Genomic DNA, 13,931 nt, shown 5'->3' with positions numbered 1-13,931 from the left:
ACGGGCTTCGGCACACACAGAAGATGCTTTTACTTCCACCTACGCGAGGTTCTGTAAATTTACAAGTCTCACGTGCCTAAGGACGGTCCTCTCTGACAAATGAATACAAGATCCTGGAGGCCAGGGGTGGCACCGCGAGGTCGGTCCTCTAGCCTGTCCAGCAATGCCCAAACCAAACCCCCGAGGGTCTGTGTGGGTATGCGGACCGCGCCCCCGGGTCCGCAGCAGCACGATTTCCTCGGGGAGGGTTACGCCCCAGGGCGCAACTGGAGCGGTTCCAGCATTAAATAAGACAATGTAAAACCAGTCTCGCCAAGGAGAGACAGCGTTATTTTAGCAGCCAGCTTCTCCCCCCGAGCCTCCACCCAGTCCCCTGGGCCCGGAGCCCAGAGCTCAGAGCTCAGACAGTGGTCAGCTCCAGAAGCCGGGCTCCCTCCACGTGTCCTGTCTTCCCAGCAGCCTCTCGGCCGCCTGTGGAGGAAAAAAAAAAAAAAAAATCTCCTGACAACTCGCGGTCTGTGGACTACGTCTCCCAGCAGGCACCGCGCAACTGCTCTCCGCCCCCACGAGGCACGCAGGCGCCTTGGGCTCTGTCAACAAGCCGGACTGGCGAAGACTGGGTGCGGTTCTTTATGGGATTTGTAGTTTCTCGGACGCCGCTCCGCTCGCTCTTCAGTAGCTCGAGGACTACAAGTCTCGGCTGCCCCGGCGCAGCGAGCCCTGTCACGTGTTGGGGGGCCGACCGGGCGTGCGTGCCGCCGTTGATCCGGTGCTGCAGTGAGGAGGTGGTTGTCGCCCGTGTTGTGTGTGTGTGTGTGTGTGTGTGAGTGAGAGAGCGAGTGAGTGAGTGAGTGTGTGCGTGGGGGCACTCGGCTAGTTGTTGTCGGTGACTCCCCCTCCCCTCCACCCTTCCCCTCCCCTGCCGCCGCTGCAGTGGCCGCTCCCTGGGCCGTAGGAAATGAGCGATAACGATGACATCGAGGTGGAGAGCGACGTGAGTCCCGGGGCTTCTTCCTTCCCGTTGGGGTTGTCTGGCGGGGACGGCGGCCGGGGCTCTCCGCGGGACGGCGGCGGGAGGGGGCCCGGACAGCCGCTCCTCCGTCCCCTTCCCCGGGCTGGGACCGCCTGCGTTGCGCTCGGGGCTCGCTCCCCTCCAGTCTCCTGGCCCGAGCGGCCTCCTAGAGCTGGAGGTGGGAGCCGACACGCGACCTCTGGGACCCCCACCTCCTCCTCCTCGGGAGGGTGCCGAGGCCTCCCTCTCCACCCTACCCCACTTGGGATCGCAGGACGCGAATGGGGTGCGCCCAGAATCCCATTATCCGGATCCTGGGCAAGAGGACAGCGCTCAGGACCTGCTCCTTGGGTCACGATCCCCACCTCCCGTGACCCGTGGATCCTGGGGAGTGAGGAGCTGGAGGTTCTAGACGCCCGAGCGGTGTCCGAGTCGAGGAGGCGGCAGTGCTCCGGACCCCCCTGATCGGGTTCGGAGCCCGGAAGGAGAGGCGGCGCCCGGGAACCCCTCCTAGGCTGCCGGATCCCGCTGGGGAGGGAGGGAGGGGTGTCGGGCTGACTCCCCACCCGCCGCTTCCTTCGCCGCCGGCATTTTCTTTCTTATTATTGAATGCGAAGTGTAAAAATAACTTCTATATTTTCTATTTTTTTTTCTCTCTTATTCCAGGAAGAGCAACCGAGGTTTCAATCTGCGGTACGTCTCCTACTCTCCATTTCGTTTTCATTTCCGTTCAATTTTAGTCCTTTTTGGGGTCAGAGAGAAAAAGAGATCGTTCTATTACTTTTAATATTCTAGTAAACGCTTCTCTTAACCGCTAAGGTGAGATGGAGCCTTCTGGGGTTGGAGGGAGGGCTTCCAGATCCCATGATTCTAGATTCTCGAGTGGTAAATACTTCAGTGATTGAGAGGAGCTGTGTGCAGCGAACTGAATTGTATAGTTTTCAATTGAAGGAGCCAGCCGCCGCATGTGAGAAATGAAAAGCGTTCTTTAGTGAATGGTAGTAGTATTTCAGAGCAGGCTGGTCAGAAGAGTTATTTAGGAACAAGTCGGTTTTAAACCATATCTGCATAGTTGTGTGAAGCTGCACCCACATATAATAATCGCCTTTAACCAAGTCATGTGACTGCTGCAGACCCATAGAATGTAGTAAAGCTTGGTGTTCTGAATACAGAAATTTGAAATAGAAAGGAGCCAGAAGTTACATCCTGAAAGTATAACAGCTTCTCATGGTCTGACTCTCCATTTCAGAAGAAAAAAAATGTTGAAGTGGTATTGCAAGAGCATTGCTGGAAGGCGCAGATGAGCCCATGTAGTGTTATCAATAATTTCTTAGGGTTTTGATTATTAATGTTTTCTGTAAGTGGTTCTGTGGATTTAGGTTGACACCACAGTCTCAATGTTATTGGAATCTGAGACTTAAGTGTGTATATATAGAGAAAAAAGGGATAAATCCAGAATAAATCCAAATCAGAGAGGAGAGACAAGTATGTGATATTTGATAGTTAAGATATGGTAAGAGTCATATAGAGTGAGGGTCAAAATCCCTTTTGCCTATGAGGGCCAGGTAGTGCGACAGACAAGAATAAAAGAGAAGAGGTGGAGACTAGGGTGCTGAAGAATCTACTCCACTTCTAAAAAGGCAGCTACTACCTAACTCCAGTGGTGGATATGTGAGAGAGCTCCGCATTGTCAGATCTTTATTTTTCCTGGATATTCCCTCCCCTCCCCATACTGGGGGTTATACCTTCTACCACTGAGCCATATTCCCTGGATCTTCCCACTGCCAAAGAAATTAGAAACCCAGATTGTCCTGGATTTTTGTTTTGTTTTGTATTTCTGTTTATTTAATTTTAGGTTGTGCCCGAGGGTCCTGAGCCCACTAGGCAATCTCTACCACTGAGCTACAAATACAACCCCTCATGTATTTAACTGCTTTTTTTAAGTTACATTTATTCTAGGAGGGCATGCCCATGCCTTGGCTCATGTGTGAAGTCAGAGAAACAGCTTGGGAAAGTCTGTTCTCTACTTCTAACATGTGGATCCTGGAGATTGAACTCAGGTGGTCAGGTTTGGCGGCAAGTACCTTTACCCACTGAGCCTTCTTAACAGCCCCTTTTATCTGATTTTTAAAATGCAACATGGATCAGCTGTTTGGGGGCTTTAAGAGTTTGTAGTATGCAGCAGTGCCTGATAGCTCAGACCTGTAAACCCAGCTGCTTAGAATGCCAGGGAAGGAAGATCACAGATACAAGACCTACTTGGGCAATGCAGTGAGACCCTGCCTCAAAATAAAAGTACAAAACAAAAAAGAAAAACAGTGTTGTGATCCAGTCCTGCAAGCCCAGTACTTAGGAGGCTGAGACATGATTTTGAGGCAAGCCTGGACTACAGAGACAGTCCAAACAATCAAGAATTTATCTATCAGTCTTTCTCTGTCCGTAGGACACTTGCATAGCTTTCATGAGGCCGTGGGTTCGGTTCCTACTACTGAAGAAACTGGTTGCAGGATTTCACTTTAGTGTTGCTGGTGTAAGAATTTAATAATTCCCGGGTGCAGCCAGTTCCTCAGCTGCTGATCTTGTTTTCTCTGGATGCTCTTCCTTTTCTGTTGCTTAGATTTTTTTCATTTTGTCTTGGGACATAGACAGTGAATTTTTTTTATTGTTGGAGTTTAAACCTCAGAGATGGTACAGGTTTTGTTTTTTGAGAACTGATTGTTCACATAAAATCTGAGGATATAGTTATTCCAGAAGTTTTAAGAATTTTTCCTGAGTAATAGTTACTAAAAATAGTTTTATTGCTTTTTGAAATGTTGTCAGATATATTTGAAAATCGTATTCCTTTTATGTTTTGTTTTTCAGTTATTGTTATCCTTAATGTGGGCATAGTATTTTGCGCTTCGGCCCTTTCTATAAAATTTTTTCAGTTTTTCGCCGAGTCTTCCCCAGGGCTTGATCAGGGTTAGAGGGCAAGAATTGGTAAGACTTCCTTTGAGTAACTGTCCTTCGAGTTGGAATTAGATTGACTTTTCAGTGAAATAAGTTTTCTAAGTGAAAATTTGACTTACAGTTCTTGAAAGCTTTCTTACTTCAAAATACTCATCCACCTGGGTGTTGGTGTAAATTCATTTACTAAATTATGAAAAGGCTTCTATTCTATGATGCTGATCTTGTTTTGTCTGGATGCTTTTCCTTTTCTGTTGCTTAGATTTTTTTCATTTCGTTTTGGGACTTTTTTTCTTATTGCCAGGATTTGAACTTTGAGATCCTTTATTTTAATTTGGTATACTTACTTGTTGAGATTTTAATATTATCTGGTCTAAATTAATCACAGTAGCATAGAGAGAAAAGGCATGTATATTATAGACAAATTTTGCAGAATACCAAGTAAGTATGAGTGGGTAGGTAGAGGGTCCCTCCAACCAAAGTATATCTGTTTGCTGAAATTTAGTGTAAATACTAACACTTCTTTTTTTTTAATGGGGGGAATTATTCTTAAGTTTTGTCTGGGGGAAATCATTCAGGAAAAGATGTGGACTCTGAACAATTAAGCTTTTAGGACTGCAGAAGAACTTGCAAAAGTTATTTGGAACCCAGGTATGGTAGCTCATGCTTATAATCCTAGCACTCTGGATATTGAGACAGGAAGAATGATTTTTGAGCTGAGCTACAGAGTAAGACCCTGACACAAAAAACAAAATTATTTGGAAAATGTTCTGTGAGTCCTAATATGCAAAGATGATCATAATTTACAATGTACGTATAATATCTAGGCCTTACCACATGAAACATAGAGACTATTCAGTATTAGGTAATACAGCTAACTGTAACAGAAAGTGAAACTGATTTGACCAATGTTGAACAAATAGAAAACAGCGTCTCTGGTGAACAGCAAGCTTTGTTAAAGGAAGTAACCGCAAACACTATTACTAAATTCCATATGTGCAGAAGCCCACTGGTGGTGCTATGTTTTTCTTATTTTTTTTTTAAGGGAAAAGGTTGTATTTTAAAGATAAATTTGAGGCAAATATTTTATTCAAAAGGTTTCATTTATTTCTGATTGGGAAATTTCTTTGGGATGGAGTGAAAGTTTACATGAAATGTAAGATTATTGTTGGTCAGGAAACCTGAGGACTTTCCCAATGTTTTGTCCCAGTGTAATGCCCTTTGAGTCAGCTGAGCACATTGCAGTTACAGTACCTATTAGAGATTTAAAATAGATTTGTGCTATTCCACTTTGGGACCTTTCTGGTTTAAAGTATTTTTAACTTCTCAGGGCTCTTTGCTTTGGGAATCATGTTGTATTCAGAAGGGAATGAATTTGGCCACTTTTGAGATTGGAATTCATTCAGGAAGCGAGTCTGTTTTACCTGGGACAGAAGTGCTGCAAGGTGCATATTCTTTGTTTCTGCTTAAGAGTGTTGACATTGAAATGTTCACATAGCAGGTCTCCTTCCCTGATTCTGCCTGTAAAGGTAAAGAATTTTTAAGGTTAAAAAGTACTTTGTTTTATCAAGAGACTGGTAAGGGTGATAGAATTGATCAATGAATCCTATTTGATTTTCTTTCTTTTTTGGGGTGGCAGAAGGGAGATGTGTGTCAAGACAGAGTCTTGCTATTAGCCTGATCTTGAACTAGGAACAGTTCTTCTGCCTCCACCTCTCCACGGCCTGAATCACAGGCATGTGCCATCAGGCCCAAGTTCCAAGTTCAATTAAAATTCCCTAACCAAAGAATTCTTCCTCTTGGATGGCTAGAGTATAATGTATGTGGCTTATCATGTTTGCAGGTTGTTTTAGGCACTAAAAGATGGGAAAAGCCTCAAAACAAGTGCATTCATTGCTCACAGAAAGGTATTCCAACAATGTGCTTCAAGCAGAAGTGTTGGGAAATTAATGTCTTCCTAACAGGGACTTTAGTGAGTTTATCTCATCTCAATTACCTGATACTTCATCTTTCAGTTTTTGTGTTGGTTGGAATAAACATTTTAAGTTGCATAGAAATTGTTTTATTGTATCTGGTTGTAATCATTCAGAAGTAATAGATACTTGTGGATAAGAATTTGGAGCCTTTGTATTTTCAGTGTTCTTGGTAAGAATAGCTTGATAATCACACGCAACTGTCTTCCCACTAAAGTGCAACCTTTAAATTTCTTAAAAGCAGTAAATATTCAGTGGGCAACACAAATTCCCTCTGTTGAGGATTTTCTGCATCAGCATTGAGGAGATTTCCCCTTATAAGAGTAACAGTTGGGTGTCAGGTATCTTATAACAGTGGGGCTGTTCTGGAAAACCTTGTCCATTCTTGAATAATGAAGCAGTTCTTATGCTGTTTGCCCAGATCCTGTGGGAAATAAGGTCACTAACTAGTGAAATGCTTTAAATGAAGATGGATTCTCTGCAGTAAGTTGAAAGGAAATAATTTTAAGAGATTTCCTCAATTCTGAACAGGTTTCCTTAGCTTTTGTGACCTCCTGCCAGTTTAACAACTAACTTATTGACCAACAAAATGCCTGCCTTCAACATTTAACACTTGGTACATATGTTTGTTAGGGTGAGAGTTGGACAAATTATAGATGAAAATTTTTATCCTGGCTGCCAGTATGGAAAGTGGTAGAAATATAGCTCTGAAGCTGAGTAAAAACCTTGGCAAAGATGTCAAAGCTGGAAGTGATTTGGTGCCGTAGTTCCTGTTGACCATCTGTGGGCCACTCTTTGGTATTACATAGCCCCTCAGTATTTCTGTTAGGCTGCAGTGTGCAAACTAACCGAACGAAAAAGGGCTTTCTGGCAGAAATTGCAAATTCTGTGTTGAAGAGCTAGTATCCAGCCACTGTTCCTAAAGGATGTTTAGAGGGGTTATTTGGGAACCTGCAGCACAGCCCAAGAAGACCTCTCTTATCTCCTAGAATTGTGTGTAATTCTGCAAGGGTACAGGCAATATCAGTGTTTTTATTACCGTAGTACAGATGTCCTCAGTACAGGTGAGAGAAAAACTCATCTGAGTTGTTTGATTTGTTCCACTGATCTTGTTAGACTGCTTAACAAAGACTTTTGTGGGAGGATCTCCAGTACCTTACACTAAGAGCCTTCACCTATTCTTTCTCAACCCTGAAATCTTGGCCTTTTGGGAAAGGACTGCCAGTGAAAGAAGGTGGCTAGCAATGCAGTGTAGTTGGTCTGCTGTCTGGCTCATCATGGGAGGGTGGGGGCATCAGACTAGAAGGCTCTGTAGCTTAGAAGTGTTTCCCAGAGAGAATTCTCAGCCTTGTGTAAAGGTGTTTCAGTTTTTCATGTGCTCTTGTAAGCACTAGTAATGTCATTTAATTCAGAGTTGCTTGGAGTTGGCATGTTCTGCATGTTTTTCACTTGCCTTTGCAAATGAGGCTTGGGGAAGAGGAGAAACAAATGCATCCTTGCCATTGTCTCAAGAGCGTTAACATTGACTCTGGTTAAGCAGAACAGCTGAGGGATAGACATGGCAGGACAGATTGGTCTAAGATTCCACTGTTCTGCTAGTTAAATTGGGTCTGGAACCACCACAGAAATTCCATCCACTGCTTGGAGAACAACAGTCCCCGGCCCAGGCTCTCTACCAGGCAGTGGACTGCTGCCTTCGCTTGTTGAGCCAACTTCTAACTTGGCTGGCTCCCCAGATGAGAAGCCAAGATTTCTGCTCATGGTCCATAGCCAAGTTCACTTACAATCCTCTAACCAAAAGGCTTGTCCATTTGAGTCCTTTCAGTGCTCAGCGAATAGAAGGGGATAGTACATCCTGGGGGTGATTTTGGTGTTATTATGCTTAGCTCCATGCCTGCAGCACAGGCCCACATGAGACCAGGTCCAACTCAGTTCTAGCTGTTTGAGATTTGCAGGGTTCTCCCAGAGCAAACCTAGACAATTGGGATTTTATTTGTATCAACAAGAGGGATTGTGGGTAACTGGTGTCACTGCTTCTGTGCTCAGCCCTTTAGCTGGGAGGAAGGCCAGGAATGGGGTGATTTAGTAGACAGGAGTATCTTGGGCTGCTGCTGGAGACCAAGGCTGAGCAGTTAATTTGCATGTAAATAGATCATCTTGGAGATTATAGAACAAACACCAGAGGGCCAACGCATGGCAAATATTGTCCAGGCCATTTTATCTGGGTACTTCATATGTTTAGTTCTTCAAATTATGTTGTATTGCAGCTGTGATTTCTTATTCTGGTGTTGTATGATACAGATCCTACCTCTAGCCAAGTTTCCTGCTTGATTATCCTTTGAGAGTCCTCATTCTATTTTCTATATAACTGTAGTTCAGATATTTTACTGTATAGTGCACTCAAGCTTCAGATGGGATAACTTTACAAGTGCTCCTCACTTTAGAAGCGCTCTTGGTTTTTACTACTAAAAAGAGTGACATGTTCTAGGAGACTATGGCTATGATGGGAACCAGGTATCCAACAGAACCATAGATGAGGTTCTTGAGAAAGCAGGAAGGAACCAGAATGACCACAGGGGCTCCAGGCTCTTCCTGTAGAGTGACTCAGACTTTCAGGGTTTGATAATTGAAGAATTTCAAATCCTTTTATTCTCATAACTCTTTCTTTATAGATTTTTGTCTGTACATCTTTTCTAGTACAAGGATTCATTGGAAGTGGCATTGTTAAGCTAAGTTGTGCTTGTTGCTAAGTCTTCAAACTCCTGTCACACTGTCTGGGCAGATTAAAGCCAGCTCATTTTCCCATATACAGATGGACTCTTTAGGCTAACTCAGTGCAGCCTTGTCCCAAGCAAGGTAAATTCTCAGAGAATATTTTCTTAAATTCCTGGAGTTTAGGTGTGATGAAATTTTTCCTTAAGCAAGCACTTGTGTTTCACTTAGAGGGGATGTCCTTCTGATGGGGACCTGATGAAGCTTCCTCAGCACTGTACTCTGCTGCCTTACCCTTCCTGATTGGTTGGCAGTCCTCGTCCTCTCCAGCTGATTGTTCTTCCAAGTAGGAAAGGTTAAAGGCTAGTTTGAGTGTTTGGAAAATTACCAAATTAGCCTGGCCTGCTGAAAGTGCACGAGGGAATTTACTGAAAGCATGTAGGTATCAGCAGGTCTGCCACCTAAGAACTGCCTTTCTGGCTCAGTCTTTGCCAGAGGAAGCCCAAATGCAGTTGGCATGTCTGTCAGCTCTGTCCTAGTGAACCTGAATCCGTGCAACTGGGTTTTGCAGAGGTTTTGGCTTCTCTTGGATGGTTTGATGAGAGGATATGCACTGAGGATATGATTTGAGAGAGGATGAGTGGCCTTTAGCAGAGACATCAGAGCAGAGCCTGACATTGGGGGGTTTCATGTGGATAGAAGCATTGCACCAGTGCTTTTGCACCTGATCACACCACCCCCTCCCCCCAAAGTTTCATAGTGGTGACCATATCTTATGAAAGGGCCCACTGGCACTTTCCTTAGTTACATCCCAACTGTGGACTGGCAGCTGCTCTGTCACGTAAGTAAGTTGGGGACACTGTTGCAGGAGACTCACATTTTGTCCCCATGAATAACTTTGATCTTACTTGTGCATGAGCTGGATCCATCACGCTACTTTGGATGTTCCTGTCGAAAGCCTTGCTCATCCCTTTCTCCCCCTTTAACAGAGCCTAATTCTGGAGACTCCTAACTGCCCACCTCGCTCGACAAATCTTTCCAGTCCACTCGCCCTGGACAGCGCTGACTGCATATACTTCCAGGCTGTACCACATCCACCTGTAATAGGACAGGCATCCCTAACATGCTCTTTCTCCACTCTCCTAGGCTGACAAACGGGCTCATCATAATGCACTGGAACGAAAACGTAGGGACCACATCAAAGACAGCTTTCACAGTTTGCGGGACTCAGTCCCATCACTCCAAGGAGAGAAGGTGAGTTTATTGAGAAAGCCAGTTGGCCTACCACTAGTTTGGAATTTAGCAGGACATTCCCTCTTACAAAAAAAAGGGGGGGGGGCGGGTATTCAGGTGGCATGGTCCCTTATTTTTTTATTTCTTCAGAAGAGCCCACATTTTACTAGCTTTGCATTATCTCTAGCAAAAATAATGTCAGTTTAATGTAGCTCTTTATGAGACATCCCTAGAAGTGTTCTTGCAAAACTGGAGTTATGCCAGGTGTAGTGGTGCACACCTTTAATCCCAGCACTCGAGGCCAGCCTGGTCTACATAGTGAGTTCTAGGCTAGCTGGGGCTGCAGGGAGACCCTGTCTCAAAAAGACAAAAAAATAAACAACCCAAAATTGGAGTTACATGTAATAAATTACCTTTTTTTCTTTATTGGTGCTAGGGATTAAACCCAGGGCTTTGCATTCTAGGCTAAATTACTCATTCAAGAAATAGTTATATACTGTGGTATGTTACTTAGTCCATAATTAGTTTGAAATCACTGTAAAGATAGTCCAGGCCAATGACTCCCTAAACCTCTGTGGGAATTTCTTTCGTGCATTTCAACATTAGTGCTTAGCAAATGAACACTTGTAGGCAGGTCTGTGAACTTGCCTGGGCACCGTGACTTTCTGTCCCTGACGGCTGCTCTTACCAAGATGTGTAAAGAGCATTTCAGGCTTTGGAACAAGAGTTGAGTCCAGAGACATGTTCATATGAAAAAGAAGAAAAAATAATCACTCCCATCCTCTGGTGGCCTTTGGAAACCACTGTTTTCCCTGGAGAGGTAAGCACCAGCTGTTTCTACATTAGAAAAACAGAAACTTTTCCTGAGTAAAAGCCTATGAGTTAGGGTCCTTGGACTATGTAGAAAACATCTGTTTGCACAGTTCCATTCTTGACACAGTGTAGCAAGCTGCTTTGTGTAGCCCTTCAGTAGAGTAAGTGGCAAAAAGACCTATATTTTTTGAGGGTTGCTGATCTAATGTTTAAAGAAATGACTTTGGGGCTAGAAGAGCTTAGTAGTAGAATGTCTGTTTAGGCCCTTTAGTACTAGAATCACAGCACCTCCTTAGCTGGCTTCTGGGGGCAAGAAACAAAGACCCCCCCCCACCGCATTACAAAAAAGAAAAACATTTTGGGAGGCTGAAGAGATGACTCAGCAGTTAAGAGCCCTGACTGCTCTTGCAGAGGACCCAGGTTCGATTCCCAGCACCTGGGTGGTGGCTAACAACCATCCATTAATTCCAGTTCCAGGATATCCTACACCCTCTTCTGACCTCCACGGGCATTGGTACGACACAGGTGCATTTAACATACACGCAGGCAATATGCTCATACACATAAAATAAAAATAATAAAATAACAACAACAAAAAAGCATTTTTTAGAGACAGGGCCTGATCTAGCCTAGGCTGGCCTGGAACTGACTGTGTAGTCAGGGCTGACCTGAAACTTAAGATGTTCCTGCCTCTGCCTCCTAAGTGCTGGCTTGTTTTGAGAGACTCTTTCTATATAGACTCTGGCCTGAACTCAGAATTCAGCCTCTCATGCTGTTGGAATTATAGGTGTGCACAACTGCATCTGACTTTAAGGGGTTTTTGTTTGTTTGTTTGTTTTAATGTAAAAAGCAGTCTTTGTTCTTAGGTACACTTTAAGTAGCTTTCCTGATTGTTCTGTGGTAGGGTCTGAGTTTGTTTTGTTATCCAAGATCAAATTGGAAATAGTATGATTTGTTTTTATTATGAAAAAATCATGCTGTATATTTTATCTAACATGTGGCTTTCTGTGTGGTTAAAGTATGAAGTAGGTCTGAACTTAAGGAAAAACATGCAACTAGCTTTATGAATACAGTATTACAAAACCAGAATTTGCAGTGGGTTAAGCACACTTAGTATGTACTTGATTTAATGGCCTTGAACTAAGGTACTTACCTAGAATAACAACATTCCTGGGTACAACACTGAGCACCACAGGAGATCTTTATGACTAGAGACGCACCCTTTTGTCAAAGTACACACGTGCAAGTGCAAAAGATTATCTCTCATGCATGTCTGAACTTTTGACAGTCAGTGCTTATTATACAATGGTGTCAATTAACTGTACTTTGGAGAGCTTTGTGGCCAAGAGCTGCCTTTATCAAAGTCTCACATGCAATAAGAAGTGATGTTGAGGCCATGCTTCTCAAGGGCTGTGCTGTGAGCCATCCACACCAAATACCCAGTCAGCTTTCCAGAGGCAAGCCTGGGAATACGCACTTAGAACAAGCAGTCAGGTGATTCTGAGGTATTCTTGAGTTTGAGAACACTGAAAGAGTAGATCACAGGCCATAACTATACCCTTAATGTTTTTTAATGTTGTCATGATATTCTTCCTTAAGCACTTATCATCTTATTATATACTAAATTCTGTTGCTTCTTTTCTTTGGTTTCTTTACAAATGGAATAAATAATTTGTCGTTTGTTGAGGCCTTTTCATTTACTCCAGTAAATATTGATGTATTGAGGGTCCGTGATGCCAGACACTGTCTTAGCAGTAACAATGAGATACAAAGCTTTTATTCTAGCAAGGAAATGATAGAAATGAACTAAAAAGTAGAACTATTATGCTAGGTAATTACTATGAAGGAAAATAAGCTGGGAATAAATGGTGTAACTTGAATTATGACAGAAAAATCTCACTGGCAAGATGGCTTGTGAGCAGAAGGAAGTAAAAGAAAGACCTATCTACTTGTCTGGTGGGGGACACTGCAGGCAGCAGGAAGGCAAGTATAACAGCACCCCTGAGAGCCCTGGGAGCGTTCATTGGCCAGTTGAGGAAATTCAAAGATGCAGGGTAGCATAAAGAGTGGGTGCAGGGATGGTATCAAGTCCTGTGTGTTCTTTTTATTTTTTGTGTTTATTTTTGAGATAGTTTCTTCTATCCCAGGCTGGCTGAGAACTGACAGTTGAGGCTGACCTTGAATTTCTGATCCTTCTACCTCTCTAGTGCCTGGGATTCAGCTTAGTCTCTTTCTTTATATAGGGAAGAGAGAACCAGATTTGATAGAAGAAATCACCAAAGCCCCAGTCTTAACAATTTTCTAGCTGCCATTTTTATTTCAGAAGCCCCCTCCTTTCTTAGTTAGGCCCAGTTCCTTCTCATAGAAAGGGCATGACTTTTCATTATTCTGTCTGCCAGCAATTTCACAGGTCCAAGGAGTCTTAACTTCCCGAACCCTTTAGTGTCTTAGACTTCTCACTAAATGTTGCAATATTTTTTAAATGTGGTATTTGAACCAAAGGAAATTGACTCATTCTTGATTTGGATTGCAGTAATTAAGGTTGTGACATTATGTAAATAGTCAAGAAATGATTATTCTGTGTGTTTTGGAGAGCTTAGCTCAGATTGTTAAACGGAAGCCTTTGATCTGAGTCTTTCCATGTCCAGTCTCTAATGGAAGTGTCACCATGTTCCAGGTGACTTTTGACTTAACGTTAGGATGATGTCCATACATGTCCAAGCCTTTTTAAAAAAATTTTATTTGGGGGGCTGGAGCGATACCTTAGCAGTTAAGAACACTGTCTGCTCTTGCAGAGGACCCGAGTTTGATTCCCAGCACCCACATGACAGCTACGAAGGGGAATCCGAAACTCTATTCTGACCTCCTCCGCATTGCGTGACATGGGTGCACTCACATACATGCAGGCAATACACTCACACACATTAAAAAATTAATAAAAATATTTTTGTAAAAAAAATTTTTATTTGGTTTGGTTTTGTTCTTTGTGTTATTTTTCATGCTAGCCCACAAACTGGCCTTGAACTCAGAATAATCCTCCTACCTCAGCCCTCCCCAAGTGTTGAGATTTCAAATGAAGACTTTTTTATGTGTGTATTTTTAGGCATACAAAGTAATGGGTTCCATTGTGGCATTATGTGAATATGTACATACACACTTTACTTTGTTCTTATTTGTTTTTTTAAAGAGAAATTGGTATTGATTGAATTGAATCCTAACCAAGATGGGATACTTATACAAAA

At 43.3% G+C, this 13,931-nt stretch overlaps 1 protein-coding gene across 9 annotated transcripts in view; it reads left to right on the top strand.

Annotated features, from left to right (window-relative positions):
* The first annotated feature begins 722 nt into the window (after positions 1-722).
* The window catches only part of Max (MYC associated factor X), a 118,155-nt gene continuing 104,946 nt past the window's right edge, over positions 723-13,931 (top strand). For 2 of the 9 annotated variants that reach the window (XR_607930.3, XR_003846936.1), the window contains exons 1-3: positions 731-994; positions 1,679-1,705; positions 9,790-9,897. Coding sequence is in view for 4 of the 9 variants with exons in the window: in XM_008852134.3 (XP_008850356.1) it covers positions 959-994; positions 1,679-1,705; positions 9,790-9,897 (171 nt within the window). In the remaining 5 variants the exon portion in view is untranslated. Of the gene's footprint in view, positions 995-1,678; positions 1,706-6,352; positions 6,415-9,789; positions 9,898-13,931 lie in introns of all 9 variants that reach the window. The other 7 variants (XM_029555548.1, XM_008852134.3, XR_607931.3 and 4 more) reach the window with 7 other exon arrangements.

The sequence above is a fragment of the Nannospalax galili genome, unplaced genomic scaffold, assembly GCF_000622305.1.
Source record: "Nannospalax galili isolate Female #2095 unplaced genomic scaffold, S.galili_v1.0 scaffold285, whole genome shotgun sequence".
Classification (NCBI taxonomy): Eukaryota; Metazoa; Chordata; class Mammalia; order Rodentia; family Spalacidae; genus Nannospalax; species Nannospalax galili.
This window is presented reverse-complemented; position numbering and strand designations above follow the sequence as displayed.